Genomic DNA, 13,883 nt, shown 5'->3' with positions numbered 1-13,883 from the left:
GGACATATAATATGAGCCAAGTTTTGAACGTTCCAATTTCTAATTTGATCGATTGGAGTAATGAACTGCAAGAACCTCCTTGAGAAAGTTGAAAGTCAAAAATAGAAAGGACTTGATTACAAAAGATTTATTGACCTGTAAAGTTGCATCTGCGTGATAAAGACTGAAACATCATATAAACTGCTTATGAAATAAAATGACTAATACAAATTAATTGAAAAAGATGCTAAGAAGAATACTGAAGTCTGTGGGTGCAGGTGAAGACTAGGGATAACATTTTTAGAAGAACATGGAGTATGGTTAGTGATTGCCTATATGAAGATATTATCATTAACAAGATTAAGAAAGATTTGAAGAAAAAAAGAAAAATCAATTAAAAAGAAAAGACTAACTCAAGAAGAGTGTACTAATATTGTTCAACTTCAACAAGAGATCAATTGCTGTTACAAACAACTTCTTGGTAGTAGATCTGATTGTAGAGAAACATGTGTACTGCTAATAGAACTAGGTGTAATATATCTTAAGACACATTACTTACACTTATATTTTCAGTAGGAGCAGCAATAGTACTAGTTATACACAAGACACCTGATACAGAAACAGCTGTAATAGAATATGTAAATGTAACATCTAAATCATATATAACTGGAGACATCATTTGTAGACTACATGAACAAAGATTATTTAATGAATGTTTACTCTAGATTAATTGAACAGAATACACTAAGGTTATTGACGTTAAAGACTGCTGTGTCTGTGCACACATGCCAATCTCTGCAGATGAACAAGTTTCCTATCATCACATTACACTTTCCTATGCAATCTCATGTAATATATTTCTTTGTTTAGTGTATAGGCAACAATATCTTGGGTGCTATTAATCAAACTTTGAGATGGCACTTTCTAAAGTTCCACTGATGAAACTATGAACTTACACCCACAAGCTGATGAAATGGAAAATGCACGGAATTACTTTAAATCGTTTCTTCCTGCAAACACTGTTAAAGCACATGAAAGAAACCTAACATGCTTAATGAAGGCTCAAAAAAGGCTTTTGTTCAAATGTTCGAAGAGAGAACTGAGCAATTTGCAAAAATTGCATTTAACAAAGAAAATGTTCCAAAGAATTTTTGGACAAACGAAGATGAATTTAGAAGAAGAATGTCTGTTTCTAAGTTTAAGTTAAATAAATCACAAAGGGAAAGGGTGTGTTTAAAAGGAGAATTAGTGGGAGAAAGACATTAGTCCGAAATAGTAATTGTGAACATGTGTTTGAAATGACTTGAAGAACATGGTAAATTTTACAAGAAGATGATCGTACAATACCTGCAGTGTACTTTATATGTGGACAGAATGTATACTTTAGATTGCCTGCTTATTGGGAAGGTATTTGCTAGGTAGGCTTACTTTGTCCAAAAATGTATCACATACAGAGATTAGATGCATTAACAATGATACCTACACGCAAAAGATATACACGAAGTGTGAATGAGGAAACACAATTAGTGGGAGACATATTTGGAGCTATTTTACTTGCTGTAGGAGTTGTCTTGAATACTGAGAAAATCAGAAAGCTTTCAACAGTGGTTGATATAGCAACTAGTATTTCTGGGGTCCTATTAGTAGAAAACACCAAGCTTCTATCAGATCTGTGGTTTTGCAGAATCACTACATCTTAGATATCTTACTTGCTGGGAAAGGCAGAGTCTGCAAGATGCTGAAAGTTGAGAATTGTTGTACCTATATTCCTGACGAGAGTAGAAAGATCATAGAATATGCAAATAATATTTCTGCTCTACAGCTTGAACTTGAACCTCTAAAAACTACAAGTACAGTTCAAAGCCTGGTGAAAGTGTTCCCCACAGTAGCTGGATGGCTTAAGGCAATAGGAGGAGGAATTCCTAAAACAATATTAGTTCCTGTATCAATAGTAGTAGCTTGCTTCCTTTCTAAATTAGGAATATACAAGGCAATTAAAATGATTTTAATAAAAAAGAGAAGCTAGAGACATTAATAAAAAATGAAGAAAGATTTAGAATTGCGTGAATGAAGAATATGAGAATAAAAGAAAGGGAAAACCTTAAAAGGAAAAGATGTGCCACTGAAAAAGAAGATAAAAGTGAACTCTGATAAATACATTTGTGAATTAAATTTTGTGATGGTTCAAAACCATAAGATAGAGGAAGTTGCTAGAGATTTCTTTAAAAAAATAAAATCCATTTATTTAATGACCGTATTAGTGAAATCCAGGCCTAACCAAAGGCTGCATTTTTTACATGCACTTTCCTATGTGGAGATGTGTGAAAATAATTAACCTAAGCCAATTGTGCATAACATTTACATAAGTGCCTTTTCTTTTACAGACCAAGACAACTGGTAAAATATTTTAGCGTTTTAACTTATGCATAATTGTTGTCAAATGTATCTTACAGTTAGAGTGGTCTTCGTTAGAAGTTGACACCTGTATAGAAACTGTTCTTGTCTCACACTTTCGAAGTCTGTGATTGAATGTCTAATATCTCAGCGGAATCAACTGTACTAAAATATATATTATTGTATTCTATCATAAAAGGTGTCCCAGGGAAAGAACAAATAGCTAGTTTGTGCGCACAGCCTCTTACAACTCAACTTAGACTCACTCTCTCTCTCTCTGCGAGACTCAGACAGACTTTGCTGCCTGCCTAGACTATTCTCCATCAGAGCCTGTTACAGTATTCTTTGCGATTACTGATAGCTTTGCTGACTACACTGCCTCTTAGAAAGCTTGTTCTTTTTGTTATTTTCTTACTAAAATGATTTACTCTTACTGATTTAAAATACTAGAATAGGGATACATTTTGGGACACACTTTATGCAATATTCTGTAAACCTCATTTTACTAATAGAACAAAGATTTTAAACTTATGATAAATAAAACTTTAACTCTAACTAAAACTCTTATTATTGACTCCTGAATGATATATTTTTGATGTACTGTAATTGAATATTGCAGGTTTTATTTATAGCCAATTCCAAAAATCACCTCTTAGGTGTTTAAGAGATGCAGAGCATTTTATAAATTTGAGATTCTCTACGCTCCCACTAGACAATACAGAATTCAGACTGAGAATCTGGGAAGACATTTTTCAAAATTAGTAAGTTTATAAAGTTTTAACAAAAACCGAGGCAATGCAGTTTAATATCCTTCCACATACTATCAGTAACTGGAATTTCATACTGGTCACAAAAATCATCTGTGACCTCCAGTTTTGATTCCAGCATTTCATAAATATGGACTATAACGTCCTGATGCTAAACTCCTTGAGCACATTTCACTTAGGAAGAGGAACCATTGCCAGTCTTTAAACAGGATGACCTTCAGAAATGAGATCCTATAATTCTGCTTATTAAGTCGTCGACCTATATTATTCTATACAGGTGTCAATGATTCTTCAGAGACCTTAGGTCTCTTGTCGGAGCATTTTCACCCCTGCATCGGATACAGTAGGGTTCAAACACCTCAATACAGTGGAACTTTCTGCTTACAAGACGTTGATAGGTAGCTTGAAGCTCAAGCCTCTTCAGTGTTCAAATAGTTACTGAATGCTGTGTAGCCCACTAAATCAGTGCTCAAAAGCAGCATCTCAGTACCCACTTCATTAGGAATGTGGCCCTCTGAAACTGGTCTCAGACATTGCATCATCTTGGCCTTTGCCCTGCCAGGAACACAGCCTGGAAAGGAGGTCTTCCTTCCTACCCACTCAGAGCAAGAAGTAAGGTCCACACCCTACTCGTCCCAGCAAATGCATTTGAGCAAGTGGACAGCAATGACATGATTTTAAAAATTTAGCAGGTTTCAAAGAGAAAATTGATTTTAAAAAAAATAAGCTGCCCTGTTGTAGGAACTTCTTCACAGGTAATAGGTAACAAGCGAGGTGTACTATATTGCAAAAAAGCATCCTTCAATTGATACAACTGTAGAAGACATGACATGAACCAAACTCTTACAAATGATACTTTTTCTTGTCAGAATTAGTATAACATGTCTTCCAACACAATGGAACTCAACAGTTATGACTTTTTTCTAGGAAGTTTATATTTTGACCAGCATTAAGCATAACATTGAGAGGGTTCATATACTGAAGTGGTGATTATTTTGGCCACTCACCCATCTTGGCATTTTTCCTGCTTGAGGATCGTGATGATGAAACTGAAGTACCAGCACTGTGACCACAACAGACAGTCCCACAATCATCATGATGCTTGCAAAATATTGTGCTGTAAAGACAAAACAGGACACTGCATCACGTATAGGATCATTTTCTAATATGTTCACAGGGTCAGCTATGCAATGAGTGACTTGCTATCTAAAAACGTAAGCATTTAACACAACTTAAATGTACGTAAAATGCACCTGCTTTCCATAGTATTCTGCATCCTCAGCAGTGCTACATGAGGCAGCTGCTATGAGCAGCAGCAAAAGAAGTACTCAGTCACAGTGGTGGTATGTGGGGGGGAGATACATTGGTAGGTCAATTGTGTTTGCCACCAGTTTGCAGGTTTACTAAGAGGACAAGTGAATATGAGATGATCCATCATACGAATATTCCCAATGAAGACTTCATCTGGGTAAAGCCATGATCCATGGCATTAAGATATACTATTGAGGCTCGTAAATGACACATGGGAGATAATAGCAGTGTTGCAGGAACTCACAGCTCTTTAAGTAGTATCAAACCAATGATGCTGAAACATGCAGTTCACATTTTATACTGAATGTGGTCTCTTACAAGTGAGGCCTGCCTCAGTGAATGGTAACTCATCAGATTTTGCTGTCTACAGAAAAATCTACGGAATATTAATGAGTGCTAGCATACCACCAGCCATTTAGGAGTATTGTCATTTAATCATGGCTTCAGAATGGACATTTAAATTTGCATTCAGTTAGCATTTTCTAGCTTTAGTTATTATATATATTTTAAAAAAACAAAGCAACTATATCCTAAGGTCAAAAGTCCAGTTTCTTGAGGAATTTGCCACAAAATGTATAAGATTTTATCTGTGTAAGGTGCAACTCCACTCTCATCACTGCAAATTTCAGTACCCGGGGCCAGATCATGAACGTGTGTGCCTGTGTGGGGCAAAGCTTGGTGATTTTTTTAATCGCTGGACTGAGAAAAAGTTTGTTTCACTTCTTTGCTGCTGCTACTTAGAAGGCTTTATCGTAGAATGTTTTGCCCTGGTTTGTGGCACTTGGTATAGAAACTGCTGTGGCAAACGCAGTCTTTGAAGAGACTGATACAATTTGATTTTGGCTACCCTGATTCTGAGAACAGACTGTTTCATGAATTTTCATAACAGTTTTAAACAGAAGCCTGTATTTGAGAGACAACCAATGCAGGGATCTGAGGGCGAGTTTGGACAGATAAGTCTGGTTGCAACATTTTAGGTTAATTGTAGTTGGTTAATATTGTGTAGCCGAAGCTTTATGGTAAATGAAATTTCGGTAGTCTAGCCAAGACTGAATTAGAACATTTACGACTAGAATATTCTATTTTGTCTCAAAGGATGAGACTGTGTTTATCATCTTCATCTGATATAAACAGAAGTTTGCCACTTTGAATAGCTTTGTATCCAGGGCCAAGTCAACATCAAGATGGATTTCCAAGTTCTGTACAGTGCGAGAAACTGGGTTGTTGGTTGAGGGGGATGTGAGCCCCTCTCAAGCAACAGCCACAATACTTATTAGGGTGAACCACCAACAGTGACTAAATTAACTTGTGTTACTCCATGAACCCGACTCTGCTCTACAGCGAACATCAGCACAGACCGGCAACACAAGGTCTGTACTTCGAGCTACAGCATCAACAGACCACGGTGACTGCCAATGTGAATCTTCAGCAAAGAATGTCTGCAATGCTCAACAGTGGAGACTGTCTGTGACTCCTGCATGCTCTTCACACCACAGTGACGACAATGTGCAACGCTCTCCCTGCTCCTCTTTGCCTCCTCCATTGCGAGCTGGACTACTTGGACCAGACTTTAAGAAAGTAACTTTTCAGCAGGACTAACCTAGTCCCTGCACCCGGCCCACACCCCATAGTAGTTGACCTGAACTTGTGACTTTCACTCAGTTTTGCATGACCAGGTAACCATGTGTGGCGCTTAGTGACCCACCCTAAACATTTGGAAATGCATAGCTCCAGATTTTTGTTGTTTTGGTCTCAAATAATTTACTAAACTTTACTCTATGTTTTGGAATTGATGTGAGATTTTTCCTGTGTTTTGTTTTTACATGATTACTGTTTTAATTGCTTATTGCCTCGAAGTTAAGCTTTTGTGCCAAGCCACCAGAGGGTGAATCACGATTAATTTAGTGACTTTTGTGGTTCACCCTGACAAGGATTGTGGCTGCTGCTTGAGAAGGGCTCACACTCCGCTCAATGAGCAACCCTACTACACTCAACCTTAACTTTTTATCTTCATCGTAAAAATATCTATTTCAAGGATATACATATAAAGTCTGCAGAATAGGTTCATATATTGTTCACTAAGAACAGAATACCGAAAACCATTACAGGAGTACAAATGCCACATTTGAAGTACACTGATTTTTTAAGCAAATTCACTAGTTGTAGTGCTGGAACCACGTAAAGAAATAACCATTAACTAAATCAATTAATCTCCGAATTAGGTATGATGTAAATTAACAATTTTCAAGTGGTTTGTCGGGCAAGGAGAAGAAACTTGGAATCACCAAGCTCTAAAGCTTGTTAGGATGCACATTTACAGAGTGCAATGACTCTTATTTTTTCAATTGCTGAATTTGTTTTAAAAAATGATATTGTTAACTGTAGTGTTTAAAGGATTGTATGAAATTTAGATTAGGTTGTATTTTTTAAACAAAACAGGGGGTAATAATTAATTTTCCCCCAGGGAAAAATCAATTTAAAAATGGGAAAATTATCATTTTTTTACTCTTGAAGTGCAGAAGAAAACACAATTCATGTTTCAGTGCTCCCTAGTTTTAACTTCTACGTTGAATTAGTTTGAAACATAAGAATCCAATATTGGATTGGGAGTCCTGTAAATATGTTCTACTGTACGCAGCATACAATCACAATTAGAGAGGCACAGATTTAGGCCCCGATTTATACTTTTGACGCAAACCATCGTTAGCATAGGTTTGCGTTAAAAAGTTTACCGCCGGCTAGTGCCATTCCTGGACAGCCAGCCGGGCATCATATTTAAGGAATGATGCTAGCCGGTCGTAAGGCCCGATTAGCATCAAAATAAATGATGCTAACCTGGTGGGGGAGTGTAGGAGGCTGGACTGGCTTGTAGTGAGTACCAAGGGGTACTTACTACTTGCACCAGGCCCAGGTATCCCTTATTAGTGTAGAGGGGTGTCTAGCAGCTTAGGCTGATAGAAAAGGTAGCTTAGCAGAGCAGCTTAGGCTGAACTAGGAGACGAGTGAAGCTCCTACAGTACCACTAGTGTCATATGCACAATATCATAAGAAAACACAATACACAGATATACTAAAAATAAAGGTACTTTATTTTTATGACAATATGCCAAAGTATCTCTGTGAGTACCCTCAGTCTGAGGATAGCAAATATACACAAGATATATGTACACAATACCAAAATATGCAGTAATAGCAATAGAAAACAGTGCAAACAATGTATAGTCACAATAGAATGCAATGGGGGCACATAGGGATAGGGGCAACACAAACCATATACTCTAGAAGTGGAATGCGAACCACGAATGGACCCCAAACCTATGTGACCTTGTAGAGGGTCGCTGGGACTGTAAGGAAACAGTGAGGGTTAGAAAAATAGCCCACCCCAAGACCCTGAAAAGTGGGTGCAAAGTGCACCTAAGTTCCCCAAAGAGCACAGAAGTCGTGATAGGGGAATTCTGCAGGAAAGACCAACACCAGCAATGCAACAACGATGTATTTCCAGACGAGAGTACCTGTGGAACAAGGGGACCAAGTCCAAAAGTCACAATCAAGTCGGGAGTGGGCAGATGCCCAGGAAATGCCAGCTGTGGGTGCAAAGAAGCTGCCACCGGATGGTAGAAGCTGTGGATTCTGCAAGAACGACAAGGGCTAGAAACTTCCCCTTTGGAGGATGGATGTCCCACGTCGTGAAGAGTCGTGCAGAGGTGTTTTCGTGCAGAAAGACCACAAACAAGCCTTGCTACCTGCAAGGGTCGCGATTAGGGTTTTTGGATGCTGCTGTGGCCCAGGAGGGACCAGGATGTTGCCAATTGCGTGAGGAGACAGAGGGGGCATTCAGCAAGACAAAGAGCCCACTCAGAAGCAAGCAGCACCCGCGGAAGTGCCGGAACAGGCACTACGAAGTGGAGTGAACCGGAGCTCACCCGAAGTTGCACAAGAGGGTCCCACGAACCCGGAGGACAACTCAGGAGGTCGTGCAAAGCAGGTTAGAGTGCCGGGGACCCAGGCTTGGCTGTGCACAAAGAAAATCCTGGAAGAGTGCACAGGAGCCGGAGTAGCTCCAAAACACGCAGTTCCCAGCAATGCAGTCTAGCGTGGGGAGGCAAGGACTTAACTCCACCAAACTTGGACTGAAGAGTCACTGGACTGTGGGAGTCACTTGGACAGAGTTGCTGAGTTCAAGGGACCTCGCTCGTCGTGCTGAGAGGAGACCCAGAGGACCGGTGATGCAGTTCTTTGGTGCCTGCGGTTGCTGGGGGAAGATTCCATCGACCCACGGGAGATTTCTTCGGAGCTTCTAGTGCAGAGAGGAGGCAGACTACCCCCACAGCATGCACCACCAGGAAAACAGTCGAGAAGGCGGCAGGATCAGCGTTACAAGGTCGCAGTAGTCGTCTTTGCTACTTTGTTGCAGTTTTGCAGGCTTCCAGCACGGTCAGCAGTCGATTCCTTGGCAGAAGGTGAAGAGAGAGATGCAGAAGAACTCTGATGAGCTCTTGCATTCGTTATCTAAGGAATTCCCCAAAGCAGAGACCCTAAATAGCCAGAAAAGGAGGTTTGGCTATTTAGGAGAGAGGATAGGTTAGCAACACCTTAAGGAGCCTATCAGAGGGGGTCTCTGACGTCACCTGCTGGCACTGGCCACTCAGAGCAGTCCAGTGTGCCAGCAGCACCTCTGTTTCCAAGATGGCAGTGGTCTGGAGCACACTGGAGGAGCTCTGGGCACCTCCCAGGGGAGGTGCAGGTCAGGGGAGTGGTCACTCCCCTTTCCTTTGTCCAGTTTCGCGCCAGAGCAGGGCTGAGGGATCCCTGAACCGGTGCAGACTGGCTTATGCAGAGATGGGCACCATCTGTGCCCATCAAAGCATTTCCAGAGGCTGGGGGAGGCTACTCCTCCCCAGCCCTGACACCTTTTTCCAAAGGGAGAGGGTGTGACACCCTCTCTCTGAGGAAGTCCTTTGTTCTGCCTTCCTGGGCCAGGCCTGGCTGGACCCCAAGAGGGCAGAAACCTGTCTGAGAGGTTGGCAGCAGCTGCAGCTGCAGTGAAACCCCGGGAAAGGCAGTTTGGCAGTACCCGGGTCTGTGCTAGAGAATCGGGGGATCATGGGTTTTTCTCCCCAATGCCAGAATGGCACTGGGGTGACAATTCCATGATCTTAGACATGTTACATGGCCATGTTCGGAGTTACCATTGTGACGCTATACATATGTCGTGACATATGTATAGTGCACGCGTGTAATGGTGTCCCCGCACTCACAAAGTCCGGGGAATTTGCCCTGAACAATGTGGCAGCACCTTGGCTAGTGCCAGGGTGCCCACACACTAAGTAACTAAGCACCCAACCTTTACCAGGTAAAGGTTAGACATATAGGTGACTTATAAGTTACTTAAGTGCAGTGGTAAATGGCTGTGAAATAACGTGGACGTTATTTCACTCAGGCTGCACTGGCAGGCCTGTGTAAGAATTGTCAGATCTCCCTATGGGGGCACAAGAAATGCTGCAGCCCATAGGGATCTCCTGGAACCCCAATACCCTGGGTACCTCAGTACCATATACTAGGGAATTATAAGGGTGTTCCAGTATGCCAATGTAAATTGGTGAAATTGGTCACTAGCCTGTTAGTGACAATTTGGAAAGAAATGAGAGAGCATAACCTCTGAGGTTCTGGTTAGCAGAGCCTCAGTGAGACAGTTAGTCATAACAAAGGTAACACATACAGGGCACACTTATGAGCACTGGGGCCCTGGCTGGCAGGGTCCCAGTGACACATACAACTAAAACAACATATATCCATTGAAATATGGGGGTAACATGCCAGGCAAGATGGTACTTTCCTACAGGGAGGCGTAGGGGAAACAGGAAGTTGTGCGTCAAAGAACTGCGCTAGTCAGGAAAAATGGCGCTAACCTGACTAGCGTCATTTTTTGACGCACAACACCCATGGACCTGACTCCTGTCTTAGTAAAGACAGGAGTCATGCCCCCCCCCTGCCCAATGGCCATGCCCAGGGGACTTGTGTCCCCTGGGCATGGCCATTGGTCATAGTGCCATGTAGAGGGGCCCAAGTTAGGCCCCCCATGGCACTTTATAAAAAGAAATATAAAAACTCACCTGGACTTACCTGGGATGTGTCCCCCCATTCTTAGGTGTCTTCCAGGTGTGGGTGGAGGTGTCCCTGGTTGCAGGGAAGGGCACCTGTAGGCTGTTTCCATGGCCTCTGGCCATGGAAAATGGCCCACAGGTCCCCTAACGCCTGGCCTGACCCAGGCATTAAATAATGGCCCTAAACAGGCTTAGCGTCAATATTTAAGGCCCTCCTCCTCCCGTGTGTGAGATTTGCACGGGAGGATAAATAAGGCGCAAAGGCCTTAGACTCATTTTTTGCCCGGGAACGCCTACCTTGCATCTCATTGACGCAAGGTAGTTTTCCACAGGCAAAAAAATTACATTAACTCCAATATTTTGCCACTAGAAGGGTCAAGCATCAAAATATAAATATGGAGTTAAGTTTGAGCCGGATTTGCGTTAAACAAATGATGCAAATCCAGTGCAAACAGAGTATAAATATACCCCTTACCTTCTTGAAAATGTGCTATGTTCAAAAGCGCAGAACTGTAGTGTGCAATGGAAACAAAAGTGTGCAGGTCCAGCATTTACGTCACAGGCACTGCTCGTACTAAGTCTGGCAGTTAGCATCATGCTCAGCCTTGCACGATCAGTGAGCCAGCGTGAAATATGTGCTACGAAGTTCACCCTCCACTACAAATTCCTACAAAAAGACAACCGCCTCTGTGTCAACCAAGTAAGATGTGTGCGTTCGCATAAAGCACACATTTTATATATATATATATATATATATATATATATATATATATATATATATATATATATCCATATTTCCCACTTGAGGATATACGATATCACCAACCCTCAAGGAAGAAAACTGCTACAGTCACAATATTCTTGAATTCAAGATTCAAGAAAATAGTGGCTGCAGCAGTTTTCTTCCTTGAGGATTGGTGATATCGTATTTCCCGGACTGGGAAATATGGATTGATTAAATGGGGTTCGCACCCCCGCCACGGCCTGCTGTGTCAGGGCTCAGATGATAAGCGAACTTTGGATAGTATATATATATATATATATACTTGTAATTTATCATAAAAATTTGCACCAAACGTCACACTATTTTAGTTGATCTGGCTTTGCATCGAAAACCAAGACATATTTGCACTGTTCTACCGCAGACATGCTCTATTGCATGAATTAACAGGCGTTGGCTCTTCTTAGAACAAAGTGGTTTTGGCGCTCTGTGAGCGTCAGTTTGTAGCGTTATATACTTTAGTACTTGAAAGCTGATTGATTGTTGTTAGGGTGTGTGGCATGTTGCACTGTGAAGCGCCACTTTTATAGCATCAGTGTCTGTGCAGACCTTTAGTTTACCTGGGCCGCAGTCATCTGCAGAGAGGCTTTTTGTGAAATGTAGATGGAATTTCAGTGGGTGGCGACACATTCCCATAGTATACTGTGCTCCTACGGCTGAACACAAGAGCAGAAAATTACACTTTTGGACAGTAGCTTCTTTTTTACTGTGTACTTCTGATGAAATATTTAATGTTGTACTACATGTTTCTTGTAATGTTGGGCAATAACGTTTATGACTTCATGTTTGTGTGTATTCACAAACCATTTTCCAATGCTCTAAATTGATGGAGCTATGAAAGAAGGGGTTTCTTCCTGGAAAGAAATATCCTGATGGAGAAAAATAAAACAAAAAAAGGGAAAAAAAAGAATTTGATATGATTATTTTTGTATGTGAAAATATGTGTGGTATCCAGCCTTTTAAAAATGGAACCATACAACGTTGCCAGGATTACCTCTGGAAATGTATGACTGGTACAGGTATCTAGGAGTAACCTGGAATACTTTTGTGAAATCCTGAAACGAGTTAACTCGGCGCCCTTGCAAGGTCGTTAAACTTCTGAGTGTAGACGTTCTTATTTCTTGATAAATGAGTACCAAATCGTGCAGCACTGTAGGTCCTCATATTCATTAATGAACTGGGAACTGTGGCAGTGTTGTGGTGTGACCACAAGTTATTCACTTCATGAGTGAGAATAGTCTGGGTTTACTGAGTGGACTACTCAGTAGTGAGTTGCCTCTTTGCTCCAGTCAGCCAATTGGGTGATGGGGGAACGATCTGCCGACATCAGAAGTCCCCTCGCCCTCTATTCATGTGGAAGATGTCAGAGCTCTGCGAGAGTATCAGCCATACAAGGCCCATCTCCAGACATGTATTCTGCCACACCAGAATAGAAGGGTGAGAAAGGAAAAATATATACCTAAGCCAGTGGTCCCCAAACTTTTTCGACCCGTGGCTCCCTTGACCTATTGGCAGTTGGCTGCGGCTCCCCACTGTGTTATTTTTGTTTTGGCGAGTGGGGGGGGGGGGGTGTGGGGGAGGTCTTGTAAGCCCGGCCTCTGGAGTTCTTCCATTTTGTTCCCTCAAAAATACTTGGTATGAACTATGAAGGTATTATAATCATAGATGTAGCAAAATAAAAAAAATATAACAGTTGTTTAATAAAAAAAAAACTTTCATTGGTTAAGACAGAAACAGTGCTCTTCGGCACTGTGGTCCACATAATGATTTTCTTTAAAACAATGTTTTGTTCCATAAAAATTGCCTCCAGCACAGAGAGCTCTTCTTCAAGTCATTCTAGTTGTCAAGGAGACACTTTTGATATATAAGAATGCAGCTCCACTAATCAGTTCTACTATATTTCACTTTCAAGTACTTTACTAAAGTACTTTACTAAATGTTCCAGCAGCCGCCATTATCTTAACTCTGCTTCAGTCTCTTCTAGCGTCTGATGGAGTCATTGCACTCTCCTGTCTCAGACCTCAGAATTTGTCTTCAGTCTCTGATTCCTTCTCACTATAGTCGTGTGTCACAGTTCGTGTCAATTCAGTTCTTATTATGGTACAAAACTCCGATGGAGGTCCACATAACACCATATCAAAAGTAAAAACACATTTATGCATTAAACATGTTCCATACTATCATAGTTATAAGAACTTATTCATACACTATAAGAGATGTTAAAAAGTCTTCCCCCCAACTAACATTAACAAGACTAATAACAGTGCCCTTCAGGATTAAATAAAATATTTTATTAAAACAATACCACAATTTCCTTAAAAGTGACACCGTACATACCTAAGTCCAACACGTGCCTCTGTTTTTATTTCTGCATTGCTCATAGTTTGTGTTAACTGTTCTGGCAGATAGTAGCAATTCCTGTGCTATTTTGCATGTCGCACTGCCATCTAGTGGTACTAGAGGGAGTTTATTTTAGCAAAACATGTTTGAAAGCCAGCTTGAAAAACAAAAGAAATTACACTGGGAACATTGAGGCTTTACGTCGTG

The 13,883-nt window shown here is 41.0% G+C and overlaps 1 protein-coding gene across 1 annotated transcript in view; it reads right to left on the bottom strand.

Annotated features, from left to right (window-relative positions):
• LOC138297135 (neuronal acetylcholine receptor subunit alpha-7-like) overlaps window positions 1-13,883 on the bottom strand; it is a 2,137,462-nt gene that overhangs the window by 119,208 nt on the left and 2,004,371 nt on the right. The window contains exon 9 of the mRNA XM_069236631.1: window positions 4,148-4,257. Coding sequence (XP_069092732.1) covers window positions 4,148-4,257 — 110 coding nt within the window. The remainder of the gene's footprint in view (window positions 1-4,147; window positions 4,258-13,883) is intronic.

The sequence above is a fragment of the Pleurodeles waltl genome, chromosome 1_2 (genome assembly GCF_031143425.1).
Source record: "Pleurodeles waltl isolate 20211129_DDA chromosome 1_2, aPleWal1.hap1.20221129, whole genome shotgun sequence".
NCBI classification, from domain to species: Eukaryota; Metazoa; Chordata; class Amphibia; order Caudata; family Salamandridae; genus Pleurodeles; species Pleurodeles waltl.
This window is presented reverse-complemented; position numbering and strand designations above follow the sequence as displayed.